General features: G+C 55.5%; 1 protein-coding gene and 1 long non-coding RNA gene across 6 annotated transcripts; one reads left to right on the top strand and one right to left on the bottom strand.

The window, feature by feature from the left end:
* Positions 1–1,362: 1,362 nt before the first annotated feature.
* LOC145533061 (uncharacterized) lies at positions 1,363–17,132 on the top strand. The gene is made up of 2 exons (XR_014073790.1): positions 1,363–1,929; positions 15,004–17,132. It is a non-coding gene; the product is annotated as an uncharacterized LOC145533061 (long non-coding RNA).
* Positions 8,467–23,907, bottom strand: MYLK2 (myosin light chain kinase 2). Of its 5 annotated transcripts, none has more exons than XR_014073789.1 (13): positions 23,865–23,907; positions 23,668–23,767; positions 22,678–23,179; positions 21,144–21,445; positions 19,289–19,394; positions 18,636–18,729; positions 15,363–15,472; positions 15,129–15,270; positions 11,829–11,899; positions 11,598–11,726; positions 11,057–11,249; positions 10,811–10,983; positions 8,467–9,425 (listed from the first exon to the last, which is right to left on the bottom strand). XR_014073789.1 is itself a non-coding variant. In XM_081559540.1 (13 exons), the coding sequence occupies exons 2-13, from the start codon at positions 23,717–23,719 to the stop codon at positions 9,345–9,347; spliced, it is 1,980 nt and encodes a 659-aa protein (XP_081415666.1). In that variant the 5' UTR covers positions 23,720–23,767; positions 23,865–23,907; the 3' UTR covers positions 8,467–9,344. The 5 variants fall into 5 exon arrangements, 3 of the variants coding, with proteins under 3 accessions (XP_081415666.1, XP_081415665.1, XP_081415667.1); XR_014073788.1 differs by having other exon boundaries at positions 11,066–11,249; XM_081559540.1 differs by having other exon boundaries at positions 10,811–10,943; positions 11,097–11,249; positions 22,678–23,240; positions 23,624–23,767.
* Positions 23,908–24,792: the final 885 nt, after the last annotated feature.

Genomic DNA, 24,792 nt, shown 5'->3' with positions numbered 1-24,792 from the left:
CTGTGTGGCTCTACCCCCCCCTCCCAACCAATCCTACCTGCAGTTCGAGTCAGGCTGCAGGGTGGCACACAGGGTGACCCCCTCAGAGGGAGGGGGGCATTTTTTGAAGCCTGGTGTGCCAGGGCTAAAAAGCCACCCCTCACCCCTAACACAGACAGGGAGCCCAAGGCTCAAAAGGCAGGCACACTTCCCTTGTCTGGATTTCCCACGTGACTGGGAGACCTCCCTGAGCCAACAGCTCTCTGAAGTCTCCTGGTGTCTCTTTAAGAAAACATTTCCCTCCTGGTGGGAGGGAGTGGCTATCCAGGGTACAGCTCAGAAGAGACTGAGCCCTGACCTTTGACCTTCTTCAGCTGCCCCCTTGGGTGGAAGCAGGAGAAGTGGGTATATTCATGGCTCCCATCAGAGGAACAGACTTAGGGACCTGAAACCTCACTGTTCCCACACCCTCCAACACCAGGTTTGCTGAAGCAGATGGCTTTCTTCCGGGACCTCAGTCCCCCGTCTTGATCACGGGTGTAGGGAGAGAAGACAAGAGCCAAGCATTCTTTGCTGGAGGCTCTTGGGTCCCACAAGATGATACCCAGGAGGCTGGAGACCCCTTCATCAGGCAGGCAGCCCAGTTTCCTCCAGAAACCCCCCTCTCGGGCAGGCGGCCATGCTGGCTTCAGTCTCTGCGGCTCCCTCCTCCCTCAGCCAGTCCCCTGAGGCCTGGGAGGAAGCGAGCCCGGCTGGACGGCCCCAGCTGTCTGGTTCCCACAGACTCCAGAGCTGGGGTGGAGGGGGGATCTGCAGGGTGGGGGGCTCAGTGCGGCCAGAAGGGGGTGGAAAAATGCCTGGCCAGTATGGGGACCCTCCCCACCGTGTGTGCCGGGCCCCAGCCTGGAACCCATGGAGCGGTGGGGGGACGTCCTGTCCCATTCGGGCAGCCTTGTGGCTGAAAAGGGACGAGATGGAGCCCCACGAGTGCAGGGCACGGCGAGGAGAGGTTCACACCGCAGGGTGTGCCTGTGTGGGTCAGTACGACTCAGGGTGTGTGTGTGAGAGAGACAGAGAGATGCTCAGAGACAAACAGAGACAGGGACAGATTCAAGGGGCAGGGGTCCTTTCTCAGCTGGATTAGAGAAAGAGGCCGTTGCCGGGCGCTGTTCCCTGTGGTGCATTCCTGTGGAGACCTGGTGACCCCAGTCCCTTCCCAGTCTGTGTCCTGGAGCTAGTAGGAGGATGGGGAGGCCGGGCCCAACGGGAGGAGAGCCCAAGCCTCGGCATCCTGCTCCACCCACCCCTGGAGGAGGTTTAGCATCTAACTGGGGTGGGGGCTTGGAGAGAAGAAAGCTACACCCACGGTCCCTGATTTGTGGTAGGGGAACAGGCAGAGGGGTCAGCCACACCCAGCGCTGGGCAAGGGCCCCCTCCATGTCCCTCTCGGGTCCCCCAAAGAGTCCAGAAGTGAAAATGGGCCCCTCAGACCCAGTGCCTAAGCAGGGCCCTGGGCTCAGAGCCTGTCTTGGGCTTGCCATGTGAGCCTGGACCGGCGCCAGTCTCTCTGGGCCCTGATTTCATTCCTTACGCCCAGTGAGGGGGTTGCAGTCAGGAAGGCACAGCCTGACTCTTTGAACCCAGATCCCAGGGTGGGGCTGACCTGGGGGACAGACTGGAAGGGATCCCCTCCCAGAGGCGCTGGACCAGGAAGACCAGACACCATGGTCTCATGTTGCCCTTCGCCTGCCTGCTGCCCAGCCTGGGGACCCCACCCACTGGGCCTCCTGCCCTCACATACTTTCCGTGACCAACAGACACCCTCCGGCTCCTGCCTGGCCACCCCCACCTGACGGGAAGGACCGTGCTCAACAGAGACTTGGAATGCTTAAGCTGGGCCGACCCAGAGAAAGCACCTCGGCACAGATGGAGACACCAAGGCCAGAGAAGGTAAGTGATGTGCCCAAGGCCACAGAGCAGGGCAGAAGTACCCCTCTGCTGCCTTAACTGTATAGCTCTTAGGGGGACAGGAGCCTCTCCTTCTGATTCTCCACACTGGAGGCTGGTCTGTCTCCAGGAGGGGCTCCCAACCCCCACTCCTTCTCCTCAGCAGATCAGAGTGCCAGAGAGTGCTAAGTGGCATTGTAGAGTCAGGCTAAATCAAATCTAAAACGGTAGAACCAGTGGTACTTCAGAATATTCCAGAGTCTTTAATCACGGAGACTCAGATTCTTGGACTATCAGAGCTGAAAGGGCGTCTCCCGCCCCATTTCTGAATCCCCTCCACACCAGGCAGTGCGTATCACGTGGGGTGCCTTCAGAGCTGGCCTCTTCCCACCCAAGTTTGGCAGCTCTGAAGGGCTGTCAGGAAGTTCTTCACCTGCTGGTCCTTTGGTCTCTGCTCTCTCTGCCTCCAGGGAGGCTGCCCCCACCCACAGGGCTGGGCCTTCCTCAGCTGCTTCTCCACCCTCCACATCTTATCTCCCCCTCGCCTCTCCGCCCACCCGCTTCCTTCCCTGGTTTACGGCATTCCACTGCCCAGAGTTCCAAGCTCCTTCCCACACCCCAGACAGCCTGGGCCAGGGCGGGGAGACCCTCTCCCTTAGAGCATGGGCCCTCTGGGGCCACCACAGCGATGAGGAGGACGGGAGAGGCTGTGTCGGCTAGCCTGGCATGTCCGCCTACTGGGAGTGTACAAACCCAGGAATCCAAGCCTTGGCCAAAACATCCCCTCCCGTCACTCCTAAGAGGCCAGGCTGCCAGAGGCAGTAGGTACGGCAGCTAAGGGCAAGGACTCTGGACCCCGGCTACCTGGCTTCAGGTCCCAGTTGTCCCTTCCCAGCTGTGTGATATTAAGCAAGCTGCTTCCCCTCTCTGGGCTTCCCTCATCTGAACAATGTGGATATACTAACAGTGCCTACATCCATGGAATTGTTGCTAGGATTACATGAATTAATATTCACAAAGTGCTTTGAACAGGGTCTGGCCCATGGAAACAGCAATGTATGTGTTTAAGCAAAATAAATACGTGGGTCCTGGGGGCTTGTCTTCTTAACCTGGTTTACCCCCCAGGGGAGGCTCTAGCTACTGTGGAGGTGGTGGTGGTGGGGCGTGTAGGGAGAGGAGAGATTGTTAGGAGATGAAGCTTTGGATTCAATTCCTGGCATCTTCACTTCCTTGCTGTGTGACCTTGAACTAGTAAATTCACCTCTCTGAGTACTAGTTTCTTCATCTGAAAAGTGGAGCAAGATTCCGGTTCTCAAGGACTGGCATATGGGAAAATCTCATCTTGCACAATACGTGTACAATTCAGTCAACACAAATGAAATTGGACACCTGAAATTAATATAACATGGTACATCAATTACTAGAACATGAAAGAGCCCTGCTGGAGGGCCTTGTACCCTCAGCCCAGTCCTCTCCACCCCTTTCATTGGCAAAACTCCCGTCCCTGAAGGTCCAGACCCCAAAGTGCCTAATCCCCCATTCCCGCTCTGCTGGTAACTGGGTGGTGACTCAGGGAGGTAGCTGGTGGGGCTAAAGGAAGTGGTTCCAGGCTAAAAACAGACCAGAGGCCCATTTAGTCCCACAGTCAGCCAGAACCCTGCCTTTGACCCCTGGAAAGGCTGCCTCCTCCAGACCGCAGTCCTCGGGGTGCCCTGATCTCTCTGGGAGACCAAGAGGAGGCTGACTCTCCCGAGTGAGTTAAGGCAGCTGACTCCTCTAAGCCTTTGCACTCGCTGTTCCCTCTGCCTAAAAAGCTCACTTCCCATGGCTGACTTCTTAGCATCCAGAGCCCAAGCTGAATATCACCTCCTGGGGGAAGCCTCCCTTCACCCCTTGATTTGACTGGATATCTCTAGATTTTTTTTCCATCTCTGCATCCTGTGTGTTTCCTCCACCTAGCACCTGTTGCAATGTGGAATTATGCATCTCTGTGTGTATTCACTTTTTCTTGCACCTCTGCCTTAGTGTCATAAGCCTCTGGGGGCAGGGGTTGGGTCTGCCTTCTCCACTTTAACCACTTCCCCAACCCACTGACTGGCATGTAACAGGCCCTTAATAAAGGTGTGCTGAAGGGATAAATGGATAAATCTGTTTGGATTAAATCTCAGAGAATCCTCCAGGGGCTCCTGGTCAGAGCCAGAGGCCAAGTTCTCAAAGGCCTGTATGATCTGGCTTTGGGTCCTCTCGCCCTCTCTCCCACCCCCACTCCAAACAGGCTTTGCACTTGCTCGTCCTTCTGCCTGGACCAGTCTTCCACGAACACCCACAGGACTCACTCCCTGACCACCACATCCCCCATCCACCCCACCAACTCGTTCTAAGTTTGTTATTGCCGCCCAGTGTCTGTCTCCCAAGAAGAAAGTTCCATGAGGCCAGGAGTTTTTGTCTATCGGTTGCTTGTCGTCTACACCTGAAATAGTGTCTGGAACAGAGTAGCGACTGGACAGAGTTGTGGAACACATGTAAACTCAGCAGCCTGGCCAGGTGCTTGATCTGTACATCTCAAATCACTTTTGCTTTGACCCTGGGAGGCAGGTACTGTTATCCCATTTTACAGGCAGGAAACTGAGGCTCAGAGAGGGTGCACAGGTCCATGTGAATTCCATTCTGCCTGACCTGCACCCAGTCTCTCTGTCATCAGTCGGTCTCCCTGGCGGTGTTTATGGTCTGCAGCTCCCTCTTCCTGGCCCCACAGCCCTTATAGCCCCTCAAGCAGTCATGCCCCAACCTCCCTCTGGCCTCTCCCTGCCTCCAGTCTCTCCCACTCAGTGATGTCCTGGACTGCAGCGATCCTTCTAAATCACAGATCTGATCGTGTTCCTCTTTCATTTGAAACCCTTCCATGGCTCCCTATGGCTGGGGTTCAGCCTGGCATTTGAGGCTCCTGCCAACTTCTCCAGACTTATTTCTTGCTTCCTTGTCTGCAAAAGCCCCCTGGGATGCTTCAAGACTAGCTTGTTCTCAGTTCCAAGTCTTTGGAGCTGCCTGGAACAACCCGCCTCACTCTATCTGGAAAAGGCCTGCTCCTTGTTTGCTCTCAGCTTGGCTGTCTTTCCCACTGGAGGGGAGAGAATAGAAGCAAGTGTCTTCTTCCACGCCCTGCTAGCTTCACTGCAATCCCCAACCTCCCACCCCAGGGGTTCCAGAGACTGTGAACTCCCCAAAGACCGAGGCCATGACTAATTCATCTCCAGGCTCTGGCTTAAGGCCAGGCCCAGAAAAGGGTCTCAAGAAATAGCAGTGAAGTGATGGGATGTGTCTGAAGTCAGGCCACCTGCTTTGCATCCTTGCCCTACTATGTACTGGCTGGGAACCCATGCACTTGTCCGTCAGCTCCTTGTGCCTCGGTTTCCTCATCCCTGAACTGCTGAAATACACACTCACAGGGTGGGATGAAATGAGTGCGCACATGGGAATCACTTGGTACGGTGCCTGGTGCTCAGTAAATAACATCCATTAGAGTGAAGGAAGGAACAGGTATGTGGGCAGCTGCACGAACGGACGCTTAGTCCAGGTGGGCACATCCCTTAAGACAGCCCTGGCCGCTTCACACCCTCGGGGCAGCCCTGTCACTGGCAGAATCTTTTCCCACAGCTGCCCTGCTGGGTCCAAGGTGGCTGGTGGAATTCAAGGCCACTGGATGCCGACAGGAAAAGGCAGCGTCACCAACCCTGGAGTAATCCAAACCAGATGTGGCCTCAGACCCATGGGGGTGGTCACTGTGGGCCTGGCCAAGGCCCAGAGGCAGGAAATAGTCTTGGAGAACGCTGCTCTCCGCTCAGCTCTCTGGGACTAGAGAGCTGGGACCAGTCAGGAGGAGCTGTCCTGTTGAGGGTGTTAACCCTTCAGAGCCCATGGTAGGGGGAGGGGTTTGCCTATGATGGTGTACAGAAGCAGCTGGTGGCCCTGGCCCCATGGGGCAACAGAGCTCCTTGCAGAGAAGGTTACAGCATCAGCATCATGATGGGCACTGTGCAGGGGGAGCCCACAACACAGGCACTGGTGTGGGCAGGGCACGCCAAGCAAGGGGCAGGGTCTGCCGCCCGGGACTTGCAGAACCCAAGCCCCAGGCCCGAGCTTTGGGCCTGGCTCTGGCTCCACTCCCTCCATCAGGGCAGCTCCGAGGCTGCTGGGGATGGGAGCGCTAGTGAAGGTCACGGGGCTGGATCCCAGCCTCAGACAGGCAGAGATTCAGTCCCACACCAAGGACTGCCACCCCAGCCTTCTCCTGGGTGTGCTCTGTGGCCCTGGGGGAGCAAAAGCTCTCTGAACCCCCATTGTTTCCATATTGTCGAGTCCATATCCTTTACCTCTAGGGACCAGAGGAAACCGAAAGGAGGCACCCGATGAATCAAAAAGAGCTTTGTAAGGTGTGCTCCCTGGAGGGAATAGGGACAGAAGAGGCAGTGATCAGCCCTGTTCCACGACTCTGGGTGGGCTTCCTTCCCAGGACACATTCATTTGCTGTGTGACCTCAGGCAGATCAGTTTCCCTCTCTGAACCTGTTTCCTCACCTGTGAAATATGGTGACTGAGCCCCCCTGTCCCGTATCTCGATTGTCACAGTGCCCCTTGGGGTGGCAGAGGACAGTAGTGCTGAGGTTGTCCTCTGAACCTTTGTCCTTTGTCCTTGGTTTCATAGAGGGGGAAATGAGGCCTGTGCTGGGAGTTGGGGTCCTGGGTTCTAGTCCCAGCTTCTCCTGTCCCCGCTGAGCAGCCTGCTCATTTTGGCCTTGGTTTCCCCAGCTGGATCCCGGCCCTGGATCTCGGTGCTGGCTGGACCTCATTTCCTTACCCCTCCACTATGGCGGTGACTCATTCCTCATCATCACGCTGTGTGGCCGAGGCTCAGCTTGGGTGGGGGCCAGCACGGCTGAGAGAACACGGAGGAAACCACAGGCCTGGCCCAGCTAGCAGGTGGCGGGCAGACAGGCAGGCAAGCGATCCACAGCCCTAGGGTCACTGCCCATAACACATCTCCCACCAAGAGCCTAAGCCAGGCTCCCCCAGGGGCCCCCCTGAGCCCCAAGTGCAAGCCCTGCAGGCTCAGAGCCCAGAGCCCCCCTATCCTATCCCACGTGGCACCTGCGTCAGGGGAACTCTACACCCATCTGCTGGAACAGGGCAGGGTGGGGTGAGGACCTGGCCTTGCCCTCCTGGCCAGCGTTCATGGAAACAGGGGCTGGAAGGCTGAGCGGTCAAAGTCTCCATCCAAGATTTCGCAGAGGCAGATAGTGCAGCGGTTCAGAGTCGGGGCTCTGGTCCCAGACTGTCTTGGTACAAACCCTCTCTCTGTGTGATCCTGAGCAAGTGGCATTGCCTCCTTGAGGCTCGGCTGCCCACCAGGCGGGTTCGCTGGGACAAAGGTCACGCAAACACACACAGGTGGGTCTGGGACGTGCCCCCTGGAGCTCAGTGCATGGGAGCTGCTGTTATTGCCATTCCTGCTGAAGCCCCGTTTAGGCCTCGATTGACTCAATTGTCCTCACAGCCAGAAAGGCTGTACCCTATTAGCATTAAGCTCTCTTGCCATCTAGGCTGCTCCGTCCAGCAGAGGCCTGGGATGAGGAAGGCTGAGGCCCATGGGTGAGACTGGAGAACAGCTCTCTCCCTAGGCCTCCCAGGGGACCCCCATCGCTGCAGGCCCGAACTCCTGGCTCCACTTGGAGACTCTGCTATCTGCAGAGTCTTGTTCTGGTGAGAAGCAGGGAGGACTTGTGGGCAGAGCCTTGCTATGGGAGGAATAGTTCATTTCAAGCCCCAGCTTCTGACTTGTTGAAAAGCGTTCAAGTTCCTTCTTCTCTCTAAGCCTCAGTATCCCCCTCTGTATAATATGAATAATATACACCTTGTAACCTCATAAATGAGTTAACAGACATACAAGCACTTAAATAGAGCCGGACACACAGCGCTGTGCTGTGCTTAGTCGCGTCCAACTCCTTGTGACTCCACGGACTATAGCCCACCAGGCTCCTCTGTCCATGGGGATTCTCCAGGCAAGAATATTACAGTGGGTTGCCATTCCCTCCTCCAGGGGATCTTCCAGACCCAGGGATCAAATCTAGGTCTCCCGCATTACACACCGATTCTTTGCTGTCTGAACCACCAGGGAAGCCCAAGAATACTGGAGTGGGTAGCCTATCCCTTCTCCGGGGGATCTTCCCAACCCAGGAATTGAACCGGGGTCTCCTGGATTGCAGGTGGATTCTTTACCAGCTTAGCTACCTGGGAAGCCCAGACACGCAATAGTCTCCCATGAATGTTGGCTGGTGCTATGACCTTTCACAGATGAGCACACTAAGGTACAAAGCAGGCAGCCACTTGCCCAGATCAAGCACTGGGTAGCCTGGCTCCTGAGGCTGCATCAGTAACCACCACACCATACTCGAAGTGCTGCTAAAGTGACTGGCCCACAACAGTGCTCCATGAACGGTGGCCAGCTGTGACCTCACCCAGGTGCACACACATAGAGGGAAGGGGGCCACTTCCAACCTGTACATTTATTTACATGGCACAAGCTGAGAGCAGGTTGGGGGCTGCCCGACAGCCTTCCTACTCCTCCAGGCCTGCCGACACCATCATCTGAGGCCGTGGGTGACCCCTGGAATGGGGGCCAGAGTGGCTGGGTTAGGCTGGCTTGGCCTTCAGGCAAGCTCGGGGGTGGTCTCCCCTGTCCCCCAGGCCTCTCCCCTCCCCCTCCACCCAGGCCTGGGCTGGGCGTCCTCTCTCTCACACAGAGTTCCTGTATGTTGGTGGTCGCAAGGAAGGTGGGCGGGGGCCAGGCCCTGCACCAGATGGTGTGTGCTAAGCCTTATCTGTTGGGAGTGGGGAGACGGGCGGGTGGGGACACGGAGGCCCTCCTTCACAAAGCCTGCTCTGTCTCCCCTGGCAGCTGCGCCTTAGAAACCATCCATCTGCCGTCCTGCCCCACTGAGGCCTCCCACCCACAACTGCAGAAGCCCCACATGCCAGGACCCCCAGCCCTCCCACTCTAGCTAGGAGCAAGCCCAGGCCAGGGATGCCCCAGGTGAGGCCAAGCAGGGGTCACCAGAGCAGCAGTTCCAAGAAGGGGAGCCAGGCGGGAACAACAGGGCCCATGGCATCCTGGCTGTGCTGAGGGCCAGAGCCCTGTCTGGGGAGGTGCTAGCAGGATGGAGTCAGGCCACATCTGAGGCGGCTCACGTCGGGGAAGCAATCACCGGGCAGGGGCGTGGGAGCCCCGAGCCTCCCAGCCTGGTGCAGCCTCATCCTGGCCAGCCTGCCCCGGCGATCTGGCCCGTCTGCTCCGGCCTTCTGGGCTGTGTGGCCTCAGCCCTGGCCACTATGCGGCTGCGTCCAGGCCTCAGCTGCTCCCGGGGCTCAGACCCCCAGAGCCATGAGTGCCCCCGAGCTGCTGATCTTCTTGAAGCGGTTGGCAGCGCTGACAGCAATGAAGTTTTTCTGAGGGATGAGGGAGAGGGGTCCTGGTCAGCAGCAGGGCAAGGGGAAAGCTGTAGGACAGGCTGTGTGTCTCCCAAGGTCCCCCTCATCCCAGGAGGGCCCCTGGCCAGGGAAGCTGCAGTGCCCAAAATGGCCATAGGACGTGCCATGATGCCACAGCCTCTAGGCGCCCTGTCTCACTCAACAGACCGATCAAGAAACCTGAGTACCACTCCCCTCACAGAGGTCTGTGTGTGCATGCTAAGTCACTCAGTCGTGTCTGACTTTGTGTGACCCCATGGGCTGTAGCTGGCCAGGCTCCTCTGTCCATGGAATTCTCCAGGCAAGAATAGTGGAGTGGGTTTCTGTGCCCTCCTCCAGGGGATCTTCCCAACCCAGGGATCGAACCCGCATCTCTTATGTCTCCTGCATTGGCAGGCAGGTTCTTTCCCACTAGCGCTACCCACCTGGGAAGCGGTCCACTGGTTCCTATGTCATTCCAAGAAAAAGCCCCTCACCGAGGCTGAGTCTCTCCACGCCCTGCCTCCCCATCCTCTCTGGCACCTCTCCTACCCCTTGCTTATTCCACTCAGAGGAACTGGCCTCCTACCTGTTCCTCACACTCCACAACCATGTTTCTGCCTCAGGGCCTTTGCACCAGCTGTTCCCACTGCCTGGGACACTCCCCCCTCCATACCAGCCTGACTCAGGCCTCATCTCCTTCGGGTTTTTGTTTACAGGCTCCTTCTCACTGTGCTCTCCCTGGCCACTCTATTTAGAAGCGCAGCCTCTCCCCAGCACTCCAGACCATTCTTATTTTTTTCTAGTAAGTGTGTTAGTCGCTCAGTCATGTCCGACTGTTTGCGACCCCAAGGACTGTAGCCCACCCAGTTCCTCTGTACGTGGAATTATCCAGGCAAGAATACTGGAGTGGGTTGCCATTCCCTTCTCCAGGGGATCTTCCTGACCCAGGGATCAAACTTGGGTCTTCTGCATTGCAGGCAGATTTTTTGTCTGAGCCAATAGAGCCCTTCCTTAATTCCTTTTAATAACTCCCCGCCCTCTAACAAGAGTAAGTTCACAAAGACTGAAATCCTACTCTCTTTGTCTGTTGCTGTGTCACCCGTGCCTGGAGGTGGTAGATGGTCAAGAAATATTTGTGAAATGAAGGGAAGAAGCCTGAGATGGGGTCAGAGACCTTTTCCTCAGCCCAAGCCATAAAAGGATGCCCCTCCCCAGGGTGGAGGGAGTGGGTGGAGGGCCACCACCCAGGGCAGGAGCCAGCCCAGGACAAAGAGAAAAGCCAATTCTGTTTTCCAGACAGAACCGGCCAAGACTGGGCTAGTGGGGCCAGGGCCCTTCCCACCCCGTATCCCTCTCTCCTCCCCGCCTCAGTCCAGGGGTACCTTCCAGCGCCTCTTCATGAGGTATTTCTTAAGCAAGATCTGGGACTTGAGGCGGCGGTTACAGCGCTTGGCCTTCTCTGCCAGGTTGTTGAGCCAGGGGTGGGCGAGGCACTGGGCAGCACTCATCCGGGCCCTGTGGAGAGGGGGTGGCGTGGTGAGAGTAGGCGGCAGGCCTGGGAGCCACCACCCTCGCCGGCCTCCCAGCCCAGATCCCACCCGGAACACACATGCACTTTGCACACACACTTTGCACACCCGGGGTTCATGTCCTGGGGGTGAGCCTCACCGCTGGTCCTTGACGATGAGGTTGGAGACAAAGTCTTTGGCCTCGTCTGACACGGCCTCAAAGGTTTCCTCGTCAAAGTACCAGTTGCTTGATAGAACATTGTTCAGGGTCTCTGTGTCATCATCTCCCAGGAAGGGGGAGAGGCCACTCAGCCTGGAGGGAGGCGATGGCAGGAGGCAGGGAGGTAAGATTGGGTCGGGGATGTGACAGATCCTGAGAAGCAGCACTGTGCGCTGAAAAGACCCCCAGCCTCTCAAGTGGGACAGACCTGGGTTTGAATCTGGCTGGGTGACCTTGGGCAAGTCACTTCCCCTCTCTGAGCCTCACTCTTCTCATCTGTAAAATGGCCATAATCATCCAAGCCTCCCAGGGTTACCGTGAAGAAGAGGAATGATGTGTGCGCCCCCAACGCCCAGCAACCCCCAAGTGAGGGAGTGGGGTGGTGGAAGAGATCTTGGCCTCAGCTGCCCACCCGAGTGCCCCAACCCCATCAACACTCACAGCATATAGGTGATGACCCCCAGGCTCCACATGTCTGTCTTATCGGAGATTTGGTCGTAATTCACCACCTCAGGGGATAGGAACTCTGGGGTCCCAAAATTCACCTTCAGCTTCTCGTTGGGGTTATATCTGGAGGTCAGGCCAAGAGCTCAGAGCACAACTCCCAGCCCATTCCCAGACACCTTCCCACCTTCCCCTGGCCCCACCCTCCCCACCCATCCAAGGTGGTACCTCCGTGCAAGGCCGAAATCAATGATCTTCACCAAATGGCCCGTGGTGTTGACACACAGGATGTTCTCTGGCTGAGGAGAAGGGGGTGGCCTGGATTGACCTCTGACCTGGCTCACCCTCCCTCCCCATCCCAGTCCATCCAAGTCCCAGGCTCCCTGGACCAGAGGCCCAGGCTTCCAGAGTGGACAGCCCCCCATCAGAGACCCTCAGATCTGCCTCTTCCAGACACAGAAGGGGATCCGGAGGCCTGAGAGGGGCTCTTCTCCAGACTTCCCTGCTCCCCACTCTCAGCGTTTAACAAAGGGCCCAGTAAGTGCTCAGCCAAGACGCCTGGAATCCAGCCCCCCAAGCACGGGTGAGCGTGTGAGGTCACTGATGGAGGCAATGGGCCTCCATCTCCTCCTCATGTAACACCAGGACACAGGACTCATCTGAGGCTGTGGGGCAGAAACGTTGTAAGTCGTTAACGATGGCTAAAAGGCAGATTTTACACAAGAACCCCAATTTTCAGCACCACCTGAAACACTGGAAATCCTGGCCATATGGCCACACACGGCTTGGAGGGCCTTGGTGCTGACCGCTGAGATGGGCGGGAGTCCTCCAGTTCCCCCAGGGCCTCCACCTCCTGACCCAGCTAGGCTCTGAAGAACAGAGTTCTGTTCTTCATCTGGGCTTTGTGGTATCTCATCTGAGGCCCCAGACAGGAGGCTTTCGGAAGGTCCTTTCACACTGCTGCACTCAGAACAGGACGCTAGTGACTTCAACAGCCCAACAGTACTCCACTGAAACAGGGGAAGGAGGGAAAGGCCCCAAGGAGGGCTTCCCTGGTGGTCCAGTGGTCCTTGCAATGCAAGGGACACTGGTTCCACCTCTAGTCCTGGAAGATCCCACACGCCTCGGAGCAACTGAGCCCATGTGTCTCAACTAATGAGCCCATGTTCTGGAGCCCATGAGCCGCAACTACTAAAACCCATGCACCTAGAGCCTGTGTTCCACAAGAGAAGCCACCGCGATGGGAAGCCCTCGCACTGTAACTAGATAGTGACCCCCGATCGCTGCAACTAGAGAAAGCCCAAACGCAGCAACGAAGACCCAGAACAGCCAAAAACAAATTTTAAAAAAGAGAAAAAATATTATTTAAAAAAAAAAAGTCTCCACGGACACAATTGGCAGGGGAAACCAGACAGATCCAGATCTCCTTTTGGAGGATGAGGACAGGGGACTTCCTGAAAAGCCCTGCAGCTGGGACCCTGGGAAGGGGCTTCAGGCTGCGGTTCGCCCAGCTCACTCGACCATGAAACCCTTTATTGATGAAAAACTTATTGCTATGCTGAAAAAAATCACATTTAGGACACAGAGATTTAAGTTGAACTTCTTCCCAGGACACTGCATTTTCATCAGGGACCCTGCTCTACCCCAAGGAAAATGGCTTTTACCAGAGAAGGGAAGCCTCCTGCCATCATGCAGGCTTGAGTTCTGCCCAGAAACTCAGGAGGCACCTGCACTCTTTCCATTCCCTCTGCCCCTCGACATCCAAACCATCAGAAATCCGGCTGGCTCTATTTTCAGAATGTGTCCATCGTCTGACCACTTCCCATTCCTCCCCCACTTCTGTGGGTTCCAGCCCCATCATCTCTCCTGGCTTATTATGACCACCTCCTAAATTCCCTGCTGTCAGAGTGGCCCCACTGAAACCCTTTCCCTTACCCTCCTGGCTCCCTCACTTGTCAGTGGGAATGATAACAGCACACCTGACCCAAAGGGCTGTCACACACTCTAACCACATCCTGAGGAGCTCTGACCCCTAGTAAGCACAGGAGAGGGTTAGTCCACAATAGCACCAGTAGCATCTCCTGTATCGGACCTTGAATGCTCCGGCCTTTATCTTCCTTTTCAGTTCTACCTTGTATGTCTCCCCATTACTCTCACGCACTTTTTCATAACGCTTTTAGTGGTTTAAATTGATCTACGGGACTTCCCTGGCAGTCCTGTGGTTAAGACTCGGCACTTCCACTGCAGGGGGCATGGGTTTGACCCCTGGTGGGGGATCCAAGACCCTGCAGGTTGAGTGACACAGTCAAAAATAAAAATTAAAAAAACATTTCAACAAAAAATAAAATGATCTATTCATCGAGTTATTACGTCTGATTCCACCACTGACCCCATAGGCTCCAGGGGATAGGGTCATGTCCTCACCATCCAGAGGGTAACAACCATGCCCAGCACTGTGCACAGTGCACAGAGGCACGCACAGAAGCAGGGGCTCAGTATGTATTTACCAAATGAATGAATGAAAGTACTGTCCACTTTGCCGACGGGCGTTCACTCGCCTCAATGTTCAGATTTCATCTTCTCCACTAGCCTTTCCATTGATCCCACAAACATTAACACCTGCCATAAGGATGGGGCTACCTGGCACTCATGGGGCTCCTGCCCACTCCACACCACAGCCACTGCCAGCTGATCAGACTTGGAGGGATTCATAAAATCTTATGGAAAAACCCAAATGAACTTTTTTGCCCTCCTGCTATGTGCAAGGTATCGAGCAAGAAGAGCCTAAATGTTCTCAGCACACATTTTTGTTCGTGCCTGCCACGTGTGTACTGCTGCACCGACACTGTGGTTTGTTCTTGTTTTAGTCACTAAGTCGTGTCCCACTCTTTTGCGACCCCATGGCCTGCAATCTGCCAGGCTCCTCTGACAATGGGATTCTCCAGGCAAGAATACTGGGGTGGGTTGCCATTCCCTTCTCCAGGGGATCTTCCCAACCCAGGGATCGAGCCCGAGTCTCCTGCTTGGCAAGTGGATTCTTTACCACTGAGCCACCAGGGAAGCCCCACACTATACTTACTGATGTGTCTTCCTGATTCCCCTTCTAGAATTAAGCTCTATGAGGGCAGGCATATCTACTTTGTTCACCACTGGGTCTCCACCACCTGGAATACTGCCTGGCATCTAGTGGGCCCTCAACACATATTTGTGGAATAAGTGAACAAACACTATCAGGGGCCTACACAGAGGTGCTCCTGCAACACTGATCAGCTAGTGTCATATGTGGGGCTCATGGAACTGCAAGAGACCCTTTCAACAAGTACTATGACAACTCCAGACTAGGAGAGGGCTGGGACCAAGTCTTTCTTGATCTCTGATGTGTCCCCTGTTTTGACTCTTACAGCTGGAAGGACTGGATAGAGGAGGAGAAGGAGTCACAGGGGATGGAGGGATGGCTGGCCGCAGCAGTGACCTCAGGCGGTCAGATGCCACCCCACCCCCGCCCAGGAGGCCGCCCTCCCCCAGTACCTTGAGGTCCAGATGCAGGACTCTCATCCTGTGCATGAAGAGGATGCCATCACAGATCTGCCTGACAAACACCATGGTGTCCACCTCGGTCAGCTGGTAGTCCTCGTCCACAATCCTCTCGAAGAGCTCGCCGCCCTCGATGCTGTGTGCACAGACCCCTCTGCAGGCTTGCCTCTGGGCCTGCTGCCCACCGCCCCCTTCACCCCAGGCCCCCACCCCACTGCCGACACTCACTACTCCATGAAGAGGACGATCTCGTGCGGGGTCTCAATGGCCGCATAGAGCTGGATCAGGTTGCGGTGGTTCAGCTGGTTCATCACCTCAATCTCCAGCAACACCATTTCCTGGGGACCAGGAGCATCAGGGGTACCATCTGAGCACCATGACTCCTTGCCCTCCACCCTCTTCGGGGTGGGCCCCACCTGGACCGCTGCCCTCCCCCTCCTCACTGGTCTCCTTGTCTCCCATCTCTCTCCTGACCCTCCAGCCTGTGTCCTCACCACACAGTCATTTCTGCTGGGACATCTTTCCTTTGCTGTGCTGATTCTTCTCCTCCTGCTGGCTGAATCCTGGGCCCCATCCTTCCCACTCAGCCCTCCCTGCTCTACACTCTCTCCCAGGGCATTCTCAAGTCCCATGACTGGAAATTCCATCCAGATGTGACTGATTCCCAAATACATATCTCCACCCCCAAGGGCTCCTTTGAACTCCAGACGCCAGTCCCTCCCCCTTGGATGCCTAATAGGCATCTCAAATCTCTCATGTCCAAAATTAAACCCTTGATATCCACCCTTTCCCCACAGTTGAGTTTCCCCTAGCATGTCCATGTGGAAAATTCTGAAAGAGATGGGAATACCAGACCATCTGACCTGTCTCTTGAGAAACCTGTATGCAGGTCAGGAGGCAACAGTTAGAACTGGACATGGAACAACAGACTGGTTCCAAATAGGAAAAGGAGTACGTCAAGGCTGTATATTGTCACCCTGCTTATTTAACTTATATGCAGAGTACATCATGAGAAACATTGGGCTGGAAGAAACACAAACTGGAATCAAGATTGCCGGGAGAAATATCAATAACCTCAGATATGTGGCTGACACCACCCTTATGGCAGAAAGTGAAGAACTAAAGAGCCTCTTGATGAAGGTGAGAGAGGAGAGTGAAAAAGTTGGCTTAAAGCTCAACATTCAGAAAACTAAGATCATGGCATCTGGTCCCATCACTTCATGGGAAATAGATGGGGAAACAGTGGAAACAGTGTCAGACTTAATTTTTTGGGACTCCAGAAGCACTGCTGATGGTGACTGCAGCCATGAAATTAAAAGACGCTTACGCCTTGGAAGAAAGGTTATGGCCAACCTAGATAGCATATTTAAAAGCAGAGACATTACTTTGCCAACAAAAGTCCGTCTAGTCAAGGCTATGGTTTTTCCAGTGGTCATGTATGGATGTGAGAGTTGGACGGTGAAGAAAGCTGAGCGCCGAAGAATTGATGCTTTTGAACTGTGGTGTTGGAGAAGACTCTTGAGAGTCCCTTGGACTGCAAGGAGATCCAATCAGTCCATCCTAAAGGAGATCAATCCTGGGTGTTCATTGGAGGGTCTGATGTTGAGGCTGAAACTCCAATACTTTGGCCATCTCATGTGAAGGGTTGACTCATTGGAAAAGACCCTAATGCTGGGTAGGATTGGGGGCGGGAGGAGAAGGGGACGACAGAGGATGAGATGGTTGGATGGCATCACTGACTCGATGGACATGGGTTTGGGTAGACTCCGGGAGTTGGTGATGGACAGAGAGGCCTGGCGTGCTGCAATTCATGGGGTCGCAAAGAGTCGGACACGACTGAGCGACTGAACTGAGCATGTCCATCAGCAAAAGGCTATCATTTTTAACCCCAGTGTGCAAGACAGCAAGTTAGGAGCTTTCCAGGGTTTCTCTCTTATTCTTGCTTCCTCACGCCCCCTGATCCAACCTGTCAGTAAATCCTTTGACTCCACCTCCCAAGTAGATTACAAATCCAATCATTTCTCAGCTCCCCCATCACTGCCTTCCTAGTTTCGGCTGCCATTATTTGTCACTTTCAGAAAGTCTGCCAGCCAGTGGTCACATCCTTAGCTTGAAATCAACCATGGTAGGAATATTTACACCAAGGAAATTGGCAGATGCTACAGATCAGGTCTCTCCCTAGACCTGTTCCCCCAGAGCACTGGATCACTGCCTGGACTGTTCCATTTTCCATTATTCCATTCCTTGGAATATCTTACCTTCCACGTCACTTCCTCAGAGAAGCTTAACGTCACCCGATCCTATCTGAGCGGCTCCACACACCCTGCTCCTTCCTGGCTTTACTTGTCTTCTTAACACTGTCTCGGCTCCGGACACCACACTTTCTATGTTTTGGTTCGGTTTTAGTTGTCTGTTCCTCCTCTCTAGCGTGTTAGGACATGTTCGATGCCATGTCCCTAGTACCTGGCACAGTGCACAGCACAGAAAAGTACCCAATAATTAATCCATCAATGCTGCTGCTACTGGAGTGGGGTGCCATTGCCTTCTCCAATCCATCAATAGCTGACTCCAATTAATTTACACATCACTTTTGAACATCTCTGCTGAGCCAGGTCCATGATAGAGGCCTGGGACCCAAGCCCCATTAAGTGGAAGCAACAGAGAAAGAATCACCTAGAAAATCTTTCCGATTTCCCAGTACTCCTCTAGAGCTGCTTCTCCTGCTGCTTCTGGGCTCCAGGCCTCTGCACGTGCTGTCTCTGCTCCCCCGGCCTTGACCTCGACTCAAGGGTTCCCACCTGCCATTTCTGATTCTCAGGCCTTTCTATCCATAGTCCCCTCTGTTTGAAAATCTCTCCCCTGCCTTTCCCACTGGAAAACAGCTCCTCCTTCTTCAAAGCCTTCATTCAGGAGACTCTTTGCTGACCTGTGGGTGAGTCAGGAGACTTCACTGTGACAACCCCTCTCCCCACCCTCCTGCCCTAGCTTTCCTGAGTTATATAGCTCTCACCATGCCAGGCTGCTAGGTTGCCATCACCTCCTCACACACCCGACTCCCTCACTCCACATGAGTCTATGCCTCATTCATTCATTCACCCCTTGAACGAACACTGCTCTGATCCAGGCCTGGACTGGTGTTGAGGCCTGTTTCCCTTGCTGTTCTCGGGGGGCAGGGACCACCTGGCTTCCCTAGGGGACCTCCAGTACACAGCATAGGATCTGGCCCAGAGCCTGTGCTCATCAGCACTTACTGACTTGAACCAGAGGGCTTGAAGAGGAAGTCCCCAAGATAAATTCACTAACTGTGGGGTCAAGTTTATGGTCAGGGGCATCAGGCCCCTATGGCAGGACTGTCCGCCTGTCTATCTGTTGATCTGTGTGATGTCTTTGGAGCATCAAGCTTCGTACCCCTGGCCCCTGGTGCAGACATGTGGGTGGAGGGAGGTGAGAGGCACCTGCTCCAAGGATCCCCTCCTCCTCTCCACAGCCAGACCACATTACCTTGTCTTTGGGTGTCTGTTTCTTGATGACCTTGGCTGCCAGTTTGAGGCCTGTGGCCTTCTCTGTGCAGGTACAGACTGCTCCAAACTTGCCGCTGGAGAGAGAAGAGGCTGAGAGTAAGGGAGTTCTAAAGGCCAAGTGGGAGGGGGGCCTGTGCTCTGTTCCCTGTGAGATGGGGGAATCCCAGCCAGCTCCAATACCCTCCCAAAATGTGAGCTCTACTGCAGAGACCACGGCTGAACTGCACAAACCACAGGCTCAGGAAGGGTAGGCTTATCAAAGGACAGCCCCTGATGGGCACCTCACAGGCAGGCAAGGGCACCAGGCCCTGAGGGAGAGAACTTCAGGACTTCTAACAAATCAGAGGATCACCTTGAAGGGGTCAGTGTGGTACCCCAAACTGAGACAGACAGGACAGTATTACGTGCTTCCTATGGGAAACACCTAATGACCAATGGTGTGTTTGTGTGAGTGACTGACACACCAGCCATGTGACAGCCTGCACACAGACAAGTGAGGCCACATGGAAGCAATCATGACCATGTGGCTTATGTCTGATCGGAGTGTCTGGGCCTCCCATGGGGCAGATATAAGGCCCGGGGACTCCACGCTCTCCCACCTGTGGGCCAGGGGCTCGGGGCCCCAGCTCTCACCCGCCCAGTGCCTCCTTGGAGTTCAGGCTGAATTGACTGTTGATGTTCCCGGGTCTCAGCTCCACAATGCGGTGGGGGAAGGGGGCTGGGGGCGGCGGGCAGTCATCTGTGGAGCAGAGCAGAGCCATTTCGGTCAGTGCTGGGGCTGCTAAGGACTCACCCTGGCACCATGCCCTCCTGCCTGGCCTGGGCCCCATCCAGGGGTGTTCACCAAGTGATACCTGGGGGACAGTTGGCTCCAGGATAGGGGCTAGGGGCCCAGTTTCCAATGTCAGCTCTGCCACCAACACTCACCCTCCTTGGGAGGCCTCTGCCTCTGTCAGAGGGGGGCTCAGCTTCTCCCGGCACAACAGTGGGGACGGCTGATTAGACTCCTCAGACCTTCCCACATTATAAGGTATGAAGACTCCATCCCAAAGTTTTTGGGTGGAGCGGGGTGAGGGTGGGAGTGGTTCGCAACTGTGAGCTCCCTGGTGGCTCAGAGAATCTGTCTGCAATGCAGGAGACCAGGGTTCAATCTCTGGGTTGGAAAGATCCCTTGGAGAAGGGAATGGCAACGCACTCCAGTATTCTGGCCTGGAGAATTCCATGGACAGAGGAGCCTGATGGGCTACAGTCCACGGGGTTGAAAAGAGTTGGGCAGGACTGAGCTACTTTCACTTTCAACTATAATGGTGGAGCACAATGCCAGATAGGCTTTACTGTGTCTGAAGGAATCAAGGATGGGACCTGCCTACCACCCCCTCTAATAACACCACAAGCTCTCACCACCTGTGGAATGGGAATCCCCCGGCCCTGGCCCAGGAGCCGGGGATCGAGCTGTTTGGTAGGGACCTGCTGCCACCTAGTGACAATATGGGGAACAGCAGTCCCTGGACGCTGACAGGCTGAGTCACCGGGAATGGAAACCTCTTTATAAATAGCAAGAGGCCACAGGGAAGCCGGCTGGTGATAAATCAGATGGCTCTTGGAGGTTGTTCAGGTCCGTCCCTCGAGGATGTGATTGCTGGGCCGAGTGGGCCCTGGAGGTCTGTGCCGCTGCTCGGGGGAGGAGGCAGGGCTCCTGGCTGCCGCCCAGCCGCCAGGCCCTCCCACCCTGTCTGGGTGGCACTGTGCCGCTCACCAGGCAGACTGGCAGGTCTCCCAGGGCACCTCGGCCTGGAGGAGGGGGGTTGTCAGGACACTTTGGGCTCTCCTGACCCCATCTCACCCCACCCCCCAGGCCTGCTGCACCCTTGCTCGGGCCCTTTCCCTATTCACTTACTAGCCAAGCTTGCTCACGCTCAATGGCTCCCTTCTGCTCGCTGAATAAACCATCAGCACTTGAGGCCGCTCCGGTCCTGCCCATCTCATGTGCCCAGCTTCCTTGGTCACCACCTCCCTCCCCCCTCCACACACACACCTGTGCTCCTCAGTTCACGACCCTCTGTGGTTCCCATGACCCTCCCTACCCGTCCAGGATGCAGTTTAAAGCCTGGCATTTGAGCCCTTTTACAGAGTAACTTCAAACCCCACCGTCCAGAGACTGGTGGTGCTCCAACATCTCTGATTTTTTTTTTAAACTCCACTTTAGCCAATGTAGAAGAAAGTAAACAAGAGAGCTCTGGAGCCAGGCTGTCCCCACAGGTTCATATCCTGTTCTAGCTGTGGGTTTGGAGTGCTCCCTTTTCTGAGTCCCCATTTCCCCATCTCTTGAAGGGGACTAGGAACTCGGACTTCCTGGAGCTGGATGACACTTTGATGAATCACCCTGGGTGAGGTGGCTCAGAAGGGTTTAGTGCTCTAAGCGAGGAGACGGCGGAGACATGGGGAGCCCCTTCCCTCCTCCCTGGACTCCAGGGCAGCCCCGGCCTACCCAAAATCTGGAAGCAGTCCTCCTCCCTGGCTGTGGGACTGAGGGCCTGCCCCACCTCCAACCTCTCCGAGGGAATGGCCTGGAATTCGATCCCCCTCGAGGTGTCCCCTTGCACCCCAGCCTGGCCAGCCTGGCCTGCAGCCTTCTCTTCTCCTTCCTTCTGGCTGCCTCCCGGGAGGTTCTTCTCTCCTTCTGCTACCTTGGCTGGCTCAGTTTCCGTGGGGCCGGGGGTCACAGGCACCCCTTCAAAGATGAGCTCTAATGTCTCATCTAGGGGCTTCTCGACCAGTGGCTTCTCAAGGCTGAAATGTGAGAACACAGAAGGGTGACACCCTTAGCAGCCACAGCCCCCCGGCAGGCCCTCCCAGAGCCTCGTCTGCAGTCCAGAGCCGATACAGCCTTGCCCCCACCCCAAACACGCGGGATGGTGAATCCAGATTCACTTCATATAAAATCCGGGGATGTTAATAATACCACGAATGTCTGTGGTGGCGGTGGTTGTTTCTTCCCAGCTACGCCATGTGACACGCAGGATCTTAGTTCCCCGACCAGCGACCAGCCCATGCCCCCTGCAGTGGAAGTGCCGAGCCCTAACCACTGGACCACCAGAGAATTCCCATGTCTGCGTTGCTATCTTGAGTATCAATGCACCAAGAGATCATTAACAACTGTTAACAGGATTGCTGATTTGGTTAATCATTAGGTAGTGACAATTAGGGAGGTTATGTAGCTCTTGATTCATAAAATTGTGGTGATACAATTGATAATGTATTAATGATACTAATTCATATTACCACATAGTTCAAACTGATATGGTAAGTGTTATTATTGTGGTTTACAATAAATACATCATTAATAACCTCACTTATATCATTGGCATTCAGGTAAAGCTAATGGATTGCACTTTGAGACTGGTGCTCTATAATAGCTCTAAGAGTATAGTGGGCTTCCCAGATAGCTCAGTTGGTAAAGAATCTGCCTGCAATGCAGGAGACCCCCGTTCGATTCCTGGGTTGGGAAGATCCCATGGAGAAGGGAAAGGCTACCCACTCCAGTGTTCTGGCCTGGAGAATTCCATGGGTTGTATAGTCCATGGGGTTGCAGAGTCAGACACAGCTGAGTGACTTTCACTTTCACTTCCCTTTTCACTTCAAGAGTATTAGTAATGATCTATCAGCCTGATTATTAGTCATATTTCCATATTATACCAATAATTGTATTAAGAAGATGAGTTATCTTTTCCTCCTGACATCTTAGTCCTGCCCTTGGTGAGACCCAAGTCCATGGGGTAAGGGGGACTCTGGACTCCAGATGCCTGGAGAAGGGGTCTTTGAGGTCCTCTGCTGCCTGACCCTCCAGGCTTCTGTGAACTATCACATAGTTCTGATCTCTGCAGGAAGACCAGGCAGTCAGGCCAATGCCTAGAACAGAGGGAGCTGGACATTGGAACTACCCAAGCCAGCACTGAACGTGGTAACGGTGCCAGAGACAGTAACCGCAGACCCCTCCCCACTCCCAGGCAGGGGCCGTTCACCTCGAGATGGCGGCGGGGCAGCTGGGGCTGTGCAGAAAGGCGGGTGAGCCCTTCTTGCTCGCTGCTTGGCCTTCTGCTACCTTCTGGTGCACCTTGGCTTCCCCAGGGTCCTGGCTGCCCAGGGTCCCCTGCTCAGCCTCGGGCTTCTTGACGCTGGCATCGGCCGTCGCTGTCTCCTGGGGCAGGGCTGCTGGCTGCCCAGCAGAACCCTCTGCAGGCTCTCCCTGCAGGCCTCCTTCTTCCTCAGGGCCCTGGCTGCTGGTTGAGGGTTGGGCGGAGGCCCCATCCCCTTTCTCTGGGGCCGGGGCTTCAGTATCTTTCGTCGAGTTGAGGGGATCAGGTTCTTTCTTTGGGTCTGGGGGCCCAAGTTCTTTCTCTGGGTTTGGGGGACCAGCATCCTTCTCTGGATCTGAGGGCCCAGGATCCTTCTGTGGATCTGGGGGCCCAGGGTCTTTCTCTGCAGCTGAGGGTCCTTCACCTGCTGTACCCTTTGGTGCTGCATCTGCAAAGGAAGTGAAACACCAGTCAGGATCCACCCTCCTACCCCTCCTTCCCCAGCCAGGCTGGCCAGGGACCGGTTCTGGGCCCAGGTCCCCACCCAGGCCACAGTTTACAAGCACCTGTCCTGCTGAACTTCTGGGGCCATTCCATGGGCTCCCAATATGAGCTGTCTGGGCCTCGGAGGCCCTGGGTGCAAGGCTCTGGGCCCCTGGTGGGCCTCGAGCCCACCCCCCAACCCTTGCTCTGAGTGTTCAGTCCTCATCCATAAGGACTTCACATTTTCCCAGTCTCTCTGGGGAAGGCTTCCTGTGGGCCCTTGACCCAGTCCCACCCTATCCAGAGATAATTCTGTTTTTTGGGTCCTCCATGTGCCACACAAAGAAGCCTTGGGCACAGAAGTCCCACTCTGAATCCAGAGCACTGGCCCAGCTCTGGATTCAAACACCCCTTCCCAAGCTCCTCCCTCCACCTCCAGCCCGCGCTTGGCACCTGTTGATGAGCTCGGGATTTCCAGCTCCACTGCTCTGTTTTCCGTCGCCATGAGGTAGGGAGACGTGTGCTTCTGCTTGTCTAACTCGAGTCTTTCCAGCTGCAGAAAGAAGAGAAAGGTGTGTCGAGCTGCTGGATGCCTCCTCCTGCCTGGATGAGAGGAGGCAGGGGCCAGCCGGCGGAGGGGAGAGAGGCACCTGGAATGGAGAGGGGCGACTTGGTGTCTGTCTGTCTCGCAGTGGCTGCCCGGGAGCCGTCCTGGGCAGTTGTAAGGGCCGGGGCCCGGTGGGCAGAGGCGGAGGCAGGGGTGCAGGCAGAGGAGGCGGGGACGGGGGAGAGGATCTCTTACACCAGGGGCCATGCAACTCGGACTGCCAGCACCTGTCACTCTTGGCCCCCATTCAGAGGACACGGCATTCTTCCCGTGGACCAACCGGGGGGAGAGTGGTGTTGGAACAAGCAGGAAGAGAAAGCAGGAGGGGGCACCTGGGGCCCTGGGGGAGCAGCCTTCTCCCAGACCTTGCCTGGTATCTCTGACTTGGGACAAGATAGATGAGGGAGCTCTCAGACAGGGCTGAAGGGCAAGACTATGCTCAGGCCGGGCTCCGGCTCTGCCAACATCTCCTGGGGTTCCCCGGAGCCTGGTTGGAACCACACAGGCGCAGGCATAGTCACTCTGACCCCAGCGCTTAGTTCTGTGTCCACAAGCCCTGCACCTGGCCTCCAGACCAGCATGGAGCATCTTTGAGTAAGAACAGGTCTCGGGGGCACTTGTTCAACTTGCCTATGGGCCTAAAAGCCATTTCTTTTGAAAATGTCTTTTTCCTGGGCTCCTGGGGAGATGGATGCTGTCCCAAGGAGCTGTGAGAGATGGTCAGTGTTTCTGCTCCCCTGAGCTGATGCAGGTCTTTCCAATAGCCCATTGGAAAGGGGGGGGGGGCTGGCTGGTGGAGAGTCTTTTCCAAGGATCCTCTACCACAGTGGTGACCCAGGGACCACTCCAGCCCAAGGTGTTCAAGCAGAGATGGGATGGGGAGAGGTATGATCCAAAGGGCCTTCCATCACCCAGGCATTGTGCCCAGAGCTTCTCTGCAGGCCACCTTGAGAACTAGCCCCAAGCTGAGT

Source organism: Giraffa tippelskirchi, chromosome 13, assembly GCF_054371585.1.
Source record: "Giraffa tippelskirchi isolate mGirTip1 chromosome 13, T2T-mGirTip1v1.2.pri, whole genome shotgun sequence".
NCBI lineage: Eukaryota > Metazoa > Chordata > Mammalia > Artiodactyla > Giraffidae > Giraffa > Giraffa tippelskirchi.
This window is presented reverse-complemented; position numbering and strand designations above follow the sequence as displayed.